The sequence below is a fragment of the Arachis hypogaea genome, chromosome 3 (assembly GCF_003086295.3).
Source record: "Arachis hypogaea cultivar Tifrunner chromosome 3, arahy.Tifrunner.gnm2.J5K5, whole genome shotgun sequence".
Classification (NCBI taxonomy): domain Eukaryota; kingdom Viridiplantae; phylum Streptophyta; class Magnoliopsida; order Fabales; family Fabaceae; genus Arachis; species Arachis hypogaea.
In genome coordinates, this window is record NC_092038.1 from 126,576,074 (window position 1) to 126,592,276 (window position 16,203).

General features: G+C 33.6%; 1 protein-coding gene across 1 annotated transcript; it reads right to left on the reverse strand.

Annotated features, from left to right (window-relative positions):
• Nucleotides 1–6,518: 6,518 nt before the first annotated feature.
• LOC112791379 (external alternative NAD(P)H-ubiquinone oxidoreductase B3, mitochondrial) lies at nucleotides 6,519–11,547 on the reverse strand. Its single transcript, XM_025834189.3, has 10 exons — nucleotides 11,229–11,547; nucleotides 10,554–10,815; nucleotides 9,742–9,948; nucleotides 9,344–9,594; nucleotides 8,523–8,745; nucleotides 8,305–8,409; nucleotides 7,581–7,853; nucleotides 7,361–7,482; nucleotides 7,111–7,230; nucleotides 6,519–7,008 (listed from the first exon to the last, which is right to left on the reverse strand). Exons 1-10 carry the CDS (start codon nucleotides 11,318–11,320, stop codon nucleotides 6,921–6,923), a joined length of 1,743 nt encoding a protein of 580 aa, XP_025689974.1. The 5' UTR covers nucleotides 11,321–11,547; the 3' UTR covers nucleotides 6,519–6,920.
• Between the last annotated feature and the right edge of the window lie 4,656 nt (nucleotides 11,548–16,203).

Here is a 16,203-nt window from a genome sequence, read left to right on the forward strand (position 1 = left end):
CGTTCCCCCCTCCAGAGTTAGCCAGAAGGGATGCCGACATGTGGCGGAGCGAACCTTGAAGTACTTATCTTTGAAGCCATGGTAGGAATCCTCGAACAGGCCAAAGATCCTCCAACCTTGGGCTGATCGAAATGACATGAATCCTTTCTTGGCCCTTCCCTCTTTGGAATGATTTGTTAAAACAAAAAGGAATAAGAAAACCTCCATGGAGGCCAGTAACTCAAGATACTCACAAACCATCTTGAAACAGCGGATAGAGGCCCAGCTGTTCGGATGCAGTTGAGACGGCGCCATGTCACACCGGTTCAGTAGCACCATTTGGAAGGGGGAGAAGGGAATGCGAATTCCCAAGTTGGTAAACATCGCCTTGTACATCCAGATCCAATCGGCAGCCCAGGGGGTGTGCAGGTTTAAATGACATATCCGTTCCCGATCAGCAGGAACAAAAACCTCATAGTTATCCTCCTCGGGACCTCCCCCACAAAGGTAATCCGCCTGACAGAACTCCGTGAGTTCCTTTAAAGTCATCTGGAAAGGGGTGTCCTTCACATCCGAGGTCACCTAGGCGTACCGGTCTACAGGAGCTCTCACAATAAGAACCCTCACAACAGGACGCTGAGCTATACCTACAGTGGGGGTACCACTCAAAGTCAGACTATGAGGTCGGGAGACCGGAAAAATTGGAACCAACACTATATACTACAGTGAACCTATCTACAGTTAAGCGAAGGATAAGTCTATAGTTAAACGAAGCCTAAAAACCAGAAACCTAAATGGTAACCCCTTTAGTATCTACCTAACATTGGTACAACTCAAACATGCAACCCAACAAATATGCAGTATATGCACGACATGAAACTAAGAAGAAGCAGCATAAGCACAAAATGAAACTAAGAAGCAGGGAAGAAAGAGGGAACTTACCAGAATGATGATGATGATAAAAAGGAACTAGGGAATCTCGAAGGAACTTGGATGAAACAGGGGCGATTCGGAGTTAAGAACTTCAGAGAATGTGAAAAGGAAATGAGGAATGTGTGACAATAATTTGGGAGTGGGAAACTGAAACGAAAAAGCAAAGGAAAACTGAATAGTAACTGACGCCCAGAAGCGCGAAAGGTAAGGGTAAGATGGACATTTTGCTCAGGGTTCAAATCAGCAATTAAGAGCATTAAATGCCCAGCGCAAAGAACGAGGCGACAAATGACATCCCTTCGAAGCGATGAAACCCACTCGTGCGTAGGGGGCACGTCCCTATCACGAGCGGCCAACCAAGCGACAAGACAACCGAAGGCGACTAATAACGTGCCAACCACAGCGCTCGCGACCCTAGCTGGCGCGTTGGAGGCACTATTCCAGCCCAGGCGGCCGACCCGGCGAGCGCGTGACACCTAAACCGACAGGAACACCCGGACATTTCCTCTCCTCCAACAAGGCACATGGCAGCTAGGATAGAAAATTTTCTGGAAGATAGGTCTGTCCCTGTGGGACCCGCCCTAGGCGCAGAATATATAAGGGGAGGGCCCTACCCCTCATCCACGGTACGTCACTATCCCCTCACTTTTATTGCCACCTTGTACAGATTCTGACTTGGGCGTCGGAGTCCCTTTTGCAGGTGGCTCCCCCTCTCTTCACTGCAACAACTCGGGAGGTCGCGTAGCCCTTTCACTCACCCTCCGGTGTCAGCCTAGGAAGCCCAGCCGCGTTCCAGCGTCCTGGATCCAAGTCCCCCATTTTCTTCACACACTCTGTATACCTGACCCATTCGATACCGACGAGATGAACAACAGACCTCTGGAAAAAATTTTCTAAAATAAAAAATGGTTAAAATGAGCAATTAAAAATAAAAAATATTATGCACAAACAAAAAATTAATTATTGTGTATTTATAAATAAATATATATTATTTAATTTATTTTTAATATATATTTTGTATAAATAATATAATTGATAAAAGTTTAATTACCATTTAAATTTATATCTTTTAATATATTTTATCGTCTTAATGTATAAAAGTGATTATTGATAAGAATCTCATAAACAGTCACTAACAAATCAATACTTTCTTCAAGTTTAGTTAGAGACAAGTGGTTCTGTTCATTTGATTTTATATATGAGTAATGTGACAAATAAGTTTTTAAAAATATATTTTAGACAAATTAATTTTTTAAAAAAATAATAAAATTCTCTATGATAATAAATATAAATAAATTATATTTAAATTAAATTCTTTTATCTTAATTATATATATAGATTAATTTGTTATAATGTGTTTACATCTAATAGCATAATAAAAAAATTTATTAAAATTTAATTTATTCGAAGTATAAATTTTTAAAAATTTATTTATCTGATCTTTAATCTTTTCATTTATCTATTAGTTTTTTATATTTTCTTGTCATTCGGATTAAACTCGCCAAATCTCAAGAGCTCAAAGCTGAAATTGATTTCTATTTTTGATGATTGATATATAGTAATTAAAGGTTCATGCACGATGTATTCCCTATTTCTATTCCCATAAGTCCACGCTATATACGGGGGAGAAAAAAGACCCATCATAATTCATAGATACATCATAAAGGTTGCGCGATAAAATAAAGATTTCGAAAGGATCAGAAAGCAAGATATATCATATTTTTAAACAAATATGTTGGAGACCTACCATAAAATCTATTTAATGATAGCATAGAAGTCATATAAAAAATATTAGATGATATCTTATTCTAAAACATTAGAACTAATTTGTCAGCTTTTTTAAATTAAGAACTAATTAGTATGAAACCACAAAAATATATATTGGAGATCAATTTTAAGTACTATTGTTGAAAAATATTTCATTTTAGCTAGATATCTTGGAGGTAACTAATTAATTTCTCTAACTACTCCTAAGGACAAGGAATGAAGGCAGTAATGATGATGTCATACATATATTATTTAATTTATTTTTAAATATATTTTATATTTTAATATGTATTTTTTATAAATAATTGAATTTTTGTGTATACCCAACATAATTGACTTGTTAAATATGACAAAAAGAGAAATTAAAAAGAAAATTTGTTGAATATTCTTCACTTCAATCCCGAACATGAACATAAGTATTCTTCACCTCCATTGAATACAAAGCGTTATAAAATTGGGCAGCTAAAATTTCATCTCATATGCTGCATTAAAAAATTAGGGCACAGAAAGGTGAAGTTCCACCCATTGAATAAAAAAAAAAAGCTACCTGGCCATGGGAACTGTCGCATATGGCATATACATTGTGGATTCATGTGGGGGTGGTGATGGTGGGGACTTCACTCTTCATTTATTGGGTAGGGTTAGGTTAAAGAAAGCACATGCACCCAACCTTCTTTGGAATTCTAATAAGATGTAAAGATCCACTGTGTAATCCCAAGAGTATCAATTATTTAGAGTAAATTTCTTAGTGCTATCAAGGATCTGCGGCTAATATAAAATCATAATTGGTAGCAATATGTAAATACTGCTAACGTTTGCAAGTTGGTGCCTCCACTATAACGTTGGTCAATATATTCCTATCAAATCATTCTTGTAACTTAGTCTTTAAAAATTATTTAAATCACTATTTAGCAAAACTAGTGGTGCCCCTTCTCTCTTTAATTCAATGACTGAATGGATGTGGCATCCTTTTTCTTTTGTTGCTTATATGTATAGGGTTTGAGTAAGAGTTAGGTAACACAAAATTGGAGGGGAAAAAAAACTTCACCAACATTGTGGGATAAGGTTGAATGGTTGATCAAAGCTAATTGGATTGCAAGTCTAACTAATACCAACTCATCACTAATGTTGGTTGGCAATCATGGTGATTATAGATATTATAAGATCAAGCCTCTCTAATTGAGGCTCCAAAGCCTTCAGTTTGGTGCAAAAGATAAGATATGAAATGAAATGACTCATTGGATGGATCAAGTCCTTAAATGAAATACACCAATACAACCAGTACCCTTTCTAAATAAATAGTACTACTCAGTACAAATGTATTATTATAAAACTGTTGATCCCAAAAAGTAAAATTGAAGATAAAAAAAAAAAAAGTAATTGTAAAGGGTTGTTGATCACTTTCAATTGAAGTAGACCCGTACCCATTTGTTCCCCAAATTTTAAGAAGGCCATGTTCTAAATTCTAATACTTATGCCGAACCGTCCCCTTCTTTTCAATAATCCATGTCATGTCTAATCTATACTTTTGCCTAAGAGATATATTGTGGCATAGTCCGGGTTCAACACGTGTCCATTTTCAGCTGTAGGATTAATTGGCCCCCCTGATATAATTAGCCATTCATCCCTTTCTATCTTCACCTCTGAAACAGTACTGCTGCTCATGCGTATTGACCTACGTTTATTCTATATATGTTTTACTTTTACTTTTATTTATTTTATGAAAATTAAACTGCTGCAGAAAAATTGTTATTGAAAGCATTTATATTATAGAAAAATTTTCAATATAATTGAGATTAATAGGTAAAAGTATTAGAATATCAGTTTTAGATATATTTAAAAGAATTCTTTATATTATAAATTAAGGTATAAGACATCTCAAAAGAAATATAATATTTTTCACCAGCTAGCGACATATAATTTTTTTATTTAAGAATAAAAATAATATATAAACATAATTCTACTACTAACAATAAAACTTTTTATGTAAATTTTATTTTAGCATGAGATCAAACTGAACTGCTATAAATTGTCTAAATATTTAAAAATTAAAAAGTTTTCAAATATATATTTCAATAATCTTAATAGTTGATTTTAATTAATATATATTATATATTTTTAATAATTAAAATTTTAATACTAATATATTTGATATAGTTAATTTTTTTAAAAGTTAAAATTGACCATAATTATTGGCCATTGAATAGTCAATTATCTAAATTACTTAATATTTGTTGTACTTTTATGTCTAGACGTGAGAGTATCTCTACTAAGTACTAATACCTCACCTTTTCTTGGCCTCTAAGTTTGTGTTCCATTTCTTTCCAAATAATTATAATCTCGTTACGATATTAACAGCAATTTTTATCAACTCTTATTTATGATTATATTTAATAAAAATATTTTTATAAATATATTTAATAAAAATTTTTTTATTATATCTAATAAAAATGTTTTTATAATTTATATATATATATATATTTTTAGATATATTTTTTTATAAAATATAATAATTAATTATTATTACCAACAAATTAACAAATAGTATATTAGTATCTATATTTTTTTTTACGGTAAAATATTTAATACGCATGAAGAAAAGTTTTCCCATATGTGGTGAAATATTCCTTTGAGATTCCCATAATGTGGTTGATTAATTTGCACATAGGTTACACAACAAACTGGATTCTATAACAAACGGTATAGTCCAACGAATTTGTAACATCCTCTTAGTTTCTGCCACCATCAATATTCTTTCAGTGCATTGACCCTTCATGTTAACATATAAATCCCACTGTTTGTGACTGTGATAATGATAAGACCCTATTGATTAACAACTACTTTTTCATGAAAATTGGCCTCACATACACTGAAAGTGGACAAATTAAAGCTCCATCTGTATATGAACATGACCCAACATATTTCATGGTTTACGGAGGATGTTTCTTATGTCGGCGAAGCCAAAAGCCCAAGGGGGATTGTATTCTCTCACCAATGCACAAAAGCATCACCATATTTTAACTAGCTAGGTAACAGTAACACCCACCGCTTAAAATTGTAGGAACCAATTTATTGAAGCTATAGCGACGTCGTATTTACATTAATTAAGGCACTGCATATAGTTTATCAGCGATTGAATCTGAAAATCAAACTAGCTTCTGGCTATAGTTTATGGACATCATCACTGCATCGGAGAATCTAATTTAGATGTACAAAATCAATCTATTATTAAGGATTAACATCCAATTCAAAAAAAAAAAAATCTAAATAATCAATTCGATTGAGTAATATTTAAATTTTCTTTATTTTTTCTTTTCTATCAGAAAGTACTTTTTGGTGGTTGAACGGTAGATGTTTATTCTTCTTTAACCAAGTATCTATGGTTTAAAGCTCATCTTGAGCATGAAAATACTTTAAAATTTTGGACCAGCTACTCCATTTATTAAGATATCTACGATCTAACGAAAAATTAATCACTGAAGCGGTAAGAAAATATTCCAACTGTGAAACAAAAGTGGAAGAATGATATAAAGACTTGGGATTTCATATTGGAACGCAAAGGTATTTAAAACTAGAATATGTCATCCTTCAAAATTAGCTTTTCAACTGTCAATTCTTGAAAACATGTTATCGTAAGACGTCAACGGTTGATTAAATTGTTATTGCCAAAGCACGCCGCATCAATCTATTATGCTATAGAAGCAACCTATTTTTTGTATTTGTTTTAACGTAAATTTCAGACAATTCGAAGGGATGAAATTCAAATCCTCAACAAAGCAAGTACGGTTGCTGACTAATGCCTTTTTTGACGATTCATTTATGGATTAACACACAAGATATGAGAAACAAAATGATTCATTCCAGACAAAGAACTCATCTGTGTCTCCGTCAACTTATTGTTATTTCCTTGAGCAACAAATTCAACAAATGGGAATACATAACATAACTATAGTCTGTATTCATCGCATGAATGATAAGGCCTAAGGCCTTTGAAAGGCTAAAGTCACCAAGCATCTCCGAAATACAACAGCAAAACTCGGAGACCCACTAATGCTGCGAGTGGTAAAAAGCATGATGAGAGAAAAGAGCAGCTGTGCCTGTGACATGGGAACTGCCAGTGCATTTATTCAAAGAATCAGGAATTGAACACAAAAATTTTCCTACATCAAAGTAAACTCAAGATTGAACAGCCCTGCAATATTGCCATTACAGTTTTGACTTAAAGATTTATGACGATGCTCTCAGATTTGACTCGAGTCCCTTCCAAAAATAAAACGCCTTGTCCAGTCTGATACAACTAATGCCCGTGTGCGCCAGCTAACTTGCTTGCTGTTCAAGGCAAACAAAAGCATTAATAATTCAGTATTCTGAATGTCTTAAGAGCAGTTTTAAGGATATAATAATGAGACCAAAAGGAACACACAACAATACCTTGCATAGACAGAATACCAAAGCCATTGAGTGCTATGACCAATTGAAACCCAATCACCAGGAAGCTGTGCAGCTGCCTGCTCTCCTCCCAGAGGAGCAAATTGACCTAAATGCTTGTACCTTGAGGCACAATCAACCATGCACTAATAAGTAAATCCTTCAACTATGGAGACCCTTTGATCATATTCATCAATGTATAAACATAAAGAGAAAGATAAAAGAACTAAGAGCAAGTAAGCTAATATGATACCTGAAGGGTTTGAACCTATGGCGTCCTTCTCCCCTGAACCTGATAGGACCCTCTGGATTCTTTTCACACTCTTCCATCCGATTAAAGCACTTGGCAAGGTAGGTGCCTTGCTGAGATGCAACCTAATACGAGAGTGCCAAAAAAAAAAAAACAAGTCATGTCACCGAGGAGACATCATCAGATAGAAAGCCTACAGGCAACTAATTAACATGCCATGCACCTGTGCTGTAGCAGGAAGAAACTTCATTTGAGAATCCACTTTAGAAAGTGCAGTTTTTAGTTCTTCGATACTCAGCTCAATAGATTCCTTTGCAACATCTCCCTTGGCTTCTTTCAACAGATCAGCAATATCATTCATTTGTCTAGTCTTCAGATACAGTTCTACCTGAGGGTATCTCTCACAGATATCATCCAATACCTCTTGAAATTCTTTGACCGTGAGGGTTCCTGAGTTGTCTTTGTCCGCCTTCTTAAAGATTGCTGCAATATCTTCCTACAATGCCGAGAATGAAATTCACTATTAAAGAAAAAAAAGATTATTTGAAATTCAAATAATTGTCTTTCTCATACTAAAACACAAGTCCCAGATATTGAATGAGTGCATCTTAATTTAGAATGCATTGACAGATTCACTTAACTTGAAAAAGAACAAATACAGCACAAATTTATTCAGCAAGATGAGTTTTAATAAAGACTTACTATGTCTATCACTCTACAAAAGAAAAATAGAGATTTTACTATTTCATCAAAATTATGTAGTGGTGTTACACACTTACACTAATGATGGAGAGAACAACAAAACTCTGAAGAAATGCCAAATGTAAACCTAGTATAATTGAATCCAATTACTCAACCCATATCAATGGAATAGGCAAATGGCAATATACATACTATTGGTAATGCTAAAGTGAATGCATAAATTATGGAGAAATAGTATGAGATACCATGACTTTTCGCTGGTTTATTGTAGCACAATCTCCAAGTGCATACACATTGTTGGTTCCCTCAACTCTCAACCATTCATCGGTAGCAACAGCACGCCTGTTAATCTGCTTAGAATGGTACGTGTCAAATGAATAGTACTAAAACATATAGGCTTCAAGAGACAAGGTAAAAATCATAAATCAGAATAAATGTAATGTCAAATTTCCCAAACACAAACCTGGCCAATTTGTGTCATAAAATCTCTAATAAATGGACGAGTTCCAATGCCAGTTGACCAGACAGCCATTCCATATGGCATTGTAGTGATTTCTCCTCCATTTTTCATTTCTTTAGTCGAAATTTCTTTATCAGATACCTTCACAACCATGGATCCAGTTTTCACATCGATGCCATCTCTTCGGAACTTGTCCTCAGCAAAAGAAGTGATTCTTTTGTCAAACCTGAAAAATGAGCAAAAACACACATCACCTTTGACGAAAGTTTTATGGTCAAATTAGGTATTTAACAATGAATAATACAACAACTTCATAACTTTTATGAGCATTGCCTACTTTACATGAAATAAACCTACCATTATTAAGGAACAAGAACCATTCTCATTGTCTATCTCTTCAAATAACTATCTTAAATTCTTGTAGTTGTGTTGTGCTTCCAAGATTTTTACTATGTAAAACACAAGATTGTAAGCAGAATGTTATATATGTTTCCAATTGTTCCCTCTTAAACACTTCGGCTTGTCAACTTTTCAACCCAATGATTTCACATCCTACTCAACACTAGTAGCTGGTTTCTTTGAGTCTAACATGTGCATATCAGGTACACTACAACACCTTCTATTGAACCATGTCATTATGTTACTGAAATCACGAGTTATTACCAAATTTTAAACAAACAAAACCACCACCCACATATATAAAAATCCATGATTTAGTCAAATACTTCAGATGCCTACTCATAAAACGCAAATTGGATGGTAAGGCATTGTTCATCAATTTGCTAATAATGAAAGCAAAGGAATAATGAGAGTTAGATGCTCACATGCTCAAAATATGTTCCCCTGCCTCCAGAAGCGTAATCTTAACCAAATCTTTTATACCGGGATATAATTTGACCAAATCTTCATTGACGAAGTCATGAAGAGAGGCTGCAAACTCCACCCCGGTCGGACCACCTCCAACAATAGCAAAATGAAGGATTCTCTTCTTCTCTTCCTCACTTACACTAGGCAAGCTTGCTCTCTCAAAGCAGTCAATAACTGTTCTTCTGATCTTCTGTGCATCTTCAACTTCCTGCACAGTGTATACACACATCCATGAAAATATTAAAATATAAAATAATAAAAAAAATACACATGCATAAACAGAATCCAGTCACATTTTATACGTAAGAGCTTTGGGACTTAATGGCTTTCAGTACGAGGTTAGAAAGGGACTAACCTTCAAGAAATGGCAATTCTCCACCACCCCGGGAGTATTGAATGTGTTTACATTTGCTCCCACGGCTATGATGAGGAAGTCATAGTCCACAACAAATTCATCTTTTTCATTCGAATTATTGCTTATACTTGACCGACAGTAAACTTTCCTGTTTGCTGCGTCAATCTTGAGACATTCTGCTTCACTGAAGTCTACTTTCACATTTTTCTGCTAGGAGGAAAACGTGAAAAAGCTGGCATTAAGCAGGTTTCTATACCAGTAACCTAATTATCAGAATATGTGTAAATTTATTCTAAGGTGATAACAGTCTTGACATATTTGACTAAATTGTTTTTAACAGTTTTCAATTATTAGCTTCATATGGAAACAATTGAATTGGACGTGAGTTTCCACCTTATTCTAATAATAAATATCATCATCACACAAACATTTTCCTAATACAAGAGTGAAGTCAAATTACAGTGACAAGACCCTAACATAAGACCAAAGCGCCTTGTATTCATAATTTTATAATAATAATAGTAATAACTCTAGAAAGTTAAAACAATGTGTATAAACTTATATAGCAAATATATATTACGCGTATGTACTTTTCTCAAGACTCTGGTGCTCGGTTTAAAAAACCGTTGACAGCCATTAGCTATTCTAAACAAATTTGCTTGCAATAGGACTGAATTAGTGAAATGGAATGATAGTAGTATCTAAAATACAATCATAATAATGATATTCGCACATAATCAGAAAAAGTATATACCCGAATTTTATATTAGTCGTGTATAAAAACTTATTAAACTTAATTAACAAGTTATTACCTTCCTAAAGATGTTGCGAACGGGTTCAACGATGCTACGGGCCTCGACGGTGCCGCACGTGACACTAGGAAGCAAAGGTGTGAAGGCAAAATAGTTGCGAGGAGACACCACGTGGACCTCATATCTGGGATTCTCCAGATTCTTCAAGAAGCTCGTCCCTGCCCAACCTGTCCCCAGCACCACCACCTTCTTCTTCTCCTCCTTCACTACCGCCGCTTCCGATTGAGCTACCGCCTCGCCGTATGCCAAAAGTCCACCACCGCTGCATCATATACAACAAATACACCCTTCAGTATTCAACTCTTCATATTTTATAATTTGTGATCTGAATCTGACACATCTCAACTACATAATTCTTGTTTGTTAGATCTATTCACTCAATATTTTAGTTTATTTTCCAATTTAACTTAATTGCAACTTGCAAGGAATCTCAATAAGAGAGCATGGTTTGGTGCAGAGGATGGGAGTAGGACAACGGATCAGAGAATAATTAGCAAAATTGATTATAGGAATTATGTTTAAATTAAAATCCGGGTTTGGTGAGTATATGTGGATCTACCTTGGAAGAGAAGAAACGTTGAATCCATGATAATAGAAATGAAAACATCAAGTGGTAATAGGAATAAGCAAGAGAAGAGGGAAAAGGAAAATGGAATGAAGTAGATGGAGAGGTACCTAACGGTGGTGCAGAGGAGTACAAGCTTGAAGTGGGAGTCGTAGCCATGGAAAGCTTTAGAAAGACGCTGGAAGAAAGTGAAAGTGCGCATTGTGGTTGTTTGGAGCAGCGAAGATCGGGGATTCCAAAATTCCGGGAAGTTGAAAAGCGAGTGGGGGATGTTCTGACGGGTACGTAATTACAAGAATGTGAGAGAGAGAATGGGGTCAACCGTCAAAGAGAACGAGGGAGGGAAAGAACCAGAGGAAGCTACCAAGCACAAAAATTGGAACTGCGTGTCTTCTAGGCTTTCGCCTTTTCTAGTTTTCTTTTCTTCTCTTTTTTTTTTCAGTCACGTTCTGACTTTTGACTCATTTGTAAAAAAAAATTAAAAAGTAAGAAAAATTTTAACGGCGAGTCAAATTTAATTTTATTTACTAAATTAAAAAACAGTGAATTAAGTATCATCAAATAGTAATACTGTTTTATATTTTATAATTTCATTGTTCAATTATAGTTCGCCAAAAAAAAATTATTCCATTTTATCGAATCACCCATGCCCAAACATATTATTTTCTTTTATTAAGTGACTGGTCAATGTCTAAACAAGTTCTGAATTAAAAAAATCTAGACGTTAAAATAATTTGATTTTTATTCACATCATTTTTTTAATTATATTATTTTATTATAATGTCACTTATAAAATGGCCGCCGACGAAGGGTATGCTTTAGCAGCTAGTTTTTCCTTTATTGAAGTCGTTTGTGATGTGCTGGAAGCAGATTAGCAAAATAAAGGTGGCACGCATAAAATGACGTGTTACTAGGTTTGTTTTTCATCCTCGTCGATTGGTAATAACGCATACAAAGTTACAAACATAAAATGATTTGTTTAACAGTTTAAGCCATTCGGTTGAAGATGGGATAGGATAACTGTGACCCTGACCAAAAATCTGAAAAAAGTGTGCACATGCTTTTCTTTGGATGTCACATTTTGTTGGTGGTGGTAGTCATTATTAACTTAACTTTCCGTTTATATTAAAGGTAAAAATTGATATCCTTTTTGCTTTCAGGTAAAATTTTTTTAATATTTAAAAATTAAATAATAATTTAATTAAATTTATTAAATTAGTTATAATGGTTAATTTTATATAAAAATAAGTGTATATAAATTTTTATTTTATATTGATTATATTCTATTTTTATATTAACTTCCACACCAAATTTAAAATAATAAGACTTTACAGCACTATTATTGTTATTTTTTTTATATTTATATTAAATATATACTAAAATCAATAATCAAGTTAATCATCAGAATTGAATATATATTAAAATATAAAATATATATTAAAAATAAATTAAATTACATATATATATATACACACGAATACATAGCTATTAGTTTTAGTGTGTAAATAATTTTTAATTTTTTTAATATCTTTCTAGTCTTTTTCTTGAATAACAATTAACAACAATATTACCTCACCTTGCATACAATATTGCATGATCAACGTGCTCTCAGCCTCTCACGCAAATTTTATTCTGAAAAATGACAAACAACAGCTAGATTTGTTTCTATATTACTACCTATGCCTCTAAATACTCATCTACAAATTAAAACAAAGTAGTTATTCATATCTTTGGATCAATTTAATCGACAAATATCATTATTCTTCTTCATTGTTTTAAATGTATGCAAAATAACGTTGGTTTCTGTTTTCTCCTAGACTCGTTCTAATGTTGTTTTCTTTTCTCTTGTAGCTTAAATCCCACTTATGCAACAACAAAAACGATATTAGTAAGTTTTTCGTCTGCAAAGCTTTCATTTATTTCTTCAAAAGAATTTAGAAATGTCAGTTTAATTTTTATTCAGTGATGATGCCATGTGATTAACATGTTAAAAGGATATCACCCAAATGGATTTAAAAAAAAAAAGAAAAAAAGAAAAAAGGAGAGAGAAGAGCTTATTAGGTGGAGGTGACTAAATACCCATTTTGGTCCCTGAGATTCACGCGATTACTCATTTTGCTCCCCGAAATTCAAAATTATCTATACTGGTAGATTCAAGTTTTGGCACCAATATGATCCCTCGACTCTTTCTGGTGATGATTAGGCAAATAGAATGCTGAGATGACACCCTTTCTATCACGTTGGACGCTGTAACGGCTAGTTAATGTGGCGAGGGTTGTATTTGTATCCAATTTAGTCCATGAAATCCTAATTATCTTATTATTTATCTGAGTTATAATGACAAAGTTTTAATAAGAGGGACTAAATTGGATACAAATACAACCCTCGCCACATTAACTAGTCATTACAGCGTCCAACGTGACAGGAAGGGTGTCATCTCAGCACTCCATTTGCCTAATTATCACCGGAAAGAGTCGAAGGACCATATTGGTGCCAAAACTTGAATCTGGAGGACCAGTATAGATAATTTTAAATTTCGGGAACCAAAATGAATAATCGCGTGAATCTCAAGGACCAAAATAGGGATTTAGTCTGTGGAGGTTGCTATAAACTGAAGAATTTTCGCCGCCTAGGCAAACAAGGATGAATTAGTATTGGGTACTAAGCAATAATACTAACGACAACTATTTTATGGGGCCTGGCTGCTGAAATGATATACATTAATTGAGTGGAATAATAAGCTCATGATTTCTAGAAGAATGTGAGGTTGTTGGGTATAAACGAAAGTCAAACACTAAAGATACAAGGGATACAGACTGTTCTCTAAACATCCCTAATCTTTACCATCTTTCTTTCTTAATTATCTTTGTTGGGTCTTAGACCGTTAATTTTTTATTTTCGGCTTATGGTCTTGTATATTTTTATTTTTTGGTTAAGTTTGATAAAAATTTATGGATTGAAATCATTATCCAGACAAACAATATCTTGTACTTAACCATTGATCAAACCCAAGCCCAAAAACTCCGAGCAACCTACCAAAAACCTGAAATTTATACGTATACCAAATACCTGACATCCATGACGACCAAAAAACAAAAATCATGGACATCCGAATAAAAACATATATAGTTATTATTGTACACAAAAAAAAAAAATACACAATTATTATCACTAATTTAAATTGATCTAGTAATTAACTCACTAATTCCTTTAAACTGGATTTGGAGATTTGAATCCTCTCATAATTCATGAGTAAAACTTTTAACTTTTCTTACTCTTATGTTAAAACCTATTCGGGTAAGTACAATTTAATAGAAAATAAAATTTATCATTAAATTATTTTTTTATTATCATAGCAAAAAAAAAATAATTATGGAGAATTATTTTTATTAAAATATATCTAAATTTTTTTTTTTACGTTAACACTCTACCAAAACTACTAAAAATAGGATGAATGTATAATATATTATCTTAATGATGGCAAGTTTATTGGAGCAAAATAATTTATAATATTTTTTATTTTAAGATAGATAATAAAAATTTATTACTAAAAGAAAATAGGATATAATTTATACCTATTTTTTATGCATAAGTATCATAGTATATAAGTATTCATGATCCCTATGAAATGGGAAATAAGCCAAAAAGACGAAGAAGAAAATGCATAATAGTCTTTATTAATGTTATTTCATCATACAATCTCCTAAATTAGAAATAAAATTAAGCAGGCAAGGAATATAATTTAAACATTAAGAAGACTCAACATGTGAATAATTATGATAAATTAACTTGTGTAAAAAAATAATAAAATTTATAATAAAAATATAAAAACTTAAAAAATAGGAACAAAATAAAAGAAATAAAAGAGATTGAGAACAATAATAAATAATAATGTTTGATAGTTTATAAAAAAATTAAAGACTAGAAATAATGCATCATACGAGAAAAAAATATATTATTGAATAGAAGAGTAATAATCGATAAAAAAATGAGATTCTCTTCTAGCATATATAGCCATTTACAGTGAAAAATTTAGGTTAAATTACATAGTTAGTCCCTACACTTTCAGTGAAATTGCAAATTGGTCCCTATAGTTTAAAAGTTTGTAATTGGGTCCCTGAACAAAATTAAAATTTGTAATTAGGTCCCTACCGTTCAAATACCGTTTGATTTAACAGAATATTCCTCAGTATATTCGCTATTTTAAACATGTGAATTGCACGTGTTTAGCAGTAAAGACTAATTTGCAATTTTAGTAAAAATATAGGACCAACACTATAATTTAACTATTTAAAAATAACCGAAAAATTCCTAACCCACCCCACCCCCTCCCCAGCCTTCTCACTATCACTTCTCCATGCCCAAAATGAAGCACCTCCTTCGAAAGCTTCACATCGGTGGCGCCAGCACCACCACTTCCACCACCGCTATCCACCACGTGCCGCCGCCGCCGCCGATTATCGCTCCCTCTACTTCTTCCGCTTCCTCTTCCGCTCTCCCCTCTCCCACTCCAGTCGTCGTGGATCTATTTCAAACCCTAGCAGCACCACCACCACCAGCATCAGCAACAATGAAAACGGCATCGTTAGTGATTTCAGTTTGTTGGAGCAAGAGGAGTTTAAGATGCAATTGGCTCTTGCGATCAACGCCTCTGATCCCGATGTCCATAAGGACCCTGAATCTGCGCAGATCGATGCTGCTAAATAGATCAGCCTCAGATATGAAGGATATGTGCTATCGTTCAGTTTCAGTCCCTTCGTTACTGGGCACTCTCTCTCTCTCTCTCACACACACACAAAGAGTAGCAGATACATTAGTAGTCTCTAATTACTGATACATCAATAGCTAGAAAGGATTAATATGACTATTGATTGTCTTGGTTAGGATTAATGTGGGTAAATGGTTCTCTTTTTTTCTTGGTTGATATGATTGTTATTCTTATAATTACTATACTCAATCACTGAGGGAGAACGTTATGGATTGTACTTATCTGTTGTTATATGGACGTTTTTTATTTAGAGTGAAGTTTATTGCCATTAGTGTTGGGCATTTCCATTCATGGTTTTATACTTTCGTGGTCGTTAT

What these genes read in the sequence shown, in the direction of transcription:
- LOC112791379 (XM_025834189.3), bottom strand. Translation starts at nt 11,320, where the DNA reads ATGCGCACTTTCACTTTCTTCCAGCGTCTTTCTAAAGCTTTCCATGGC. An exon ending in TTCGCAACATCTTTAGGAAG is followed by an intron (nt 9,949 to 10,553) that starts GTAATAACTTGT and finishes TCCTCCTAGCAG; the next exon opens with AAAAATGTGAAAGTAGACTT. An exon ending in TTCTTCCTGCTACAGCACAG is followed by an intron (nt 7,483 to 7,580) that starts GTGCATGGCATG and finishes CTCTCGTATTAG; the next exon opens with GTTGCATCTCAGCAAGGCAC.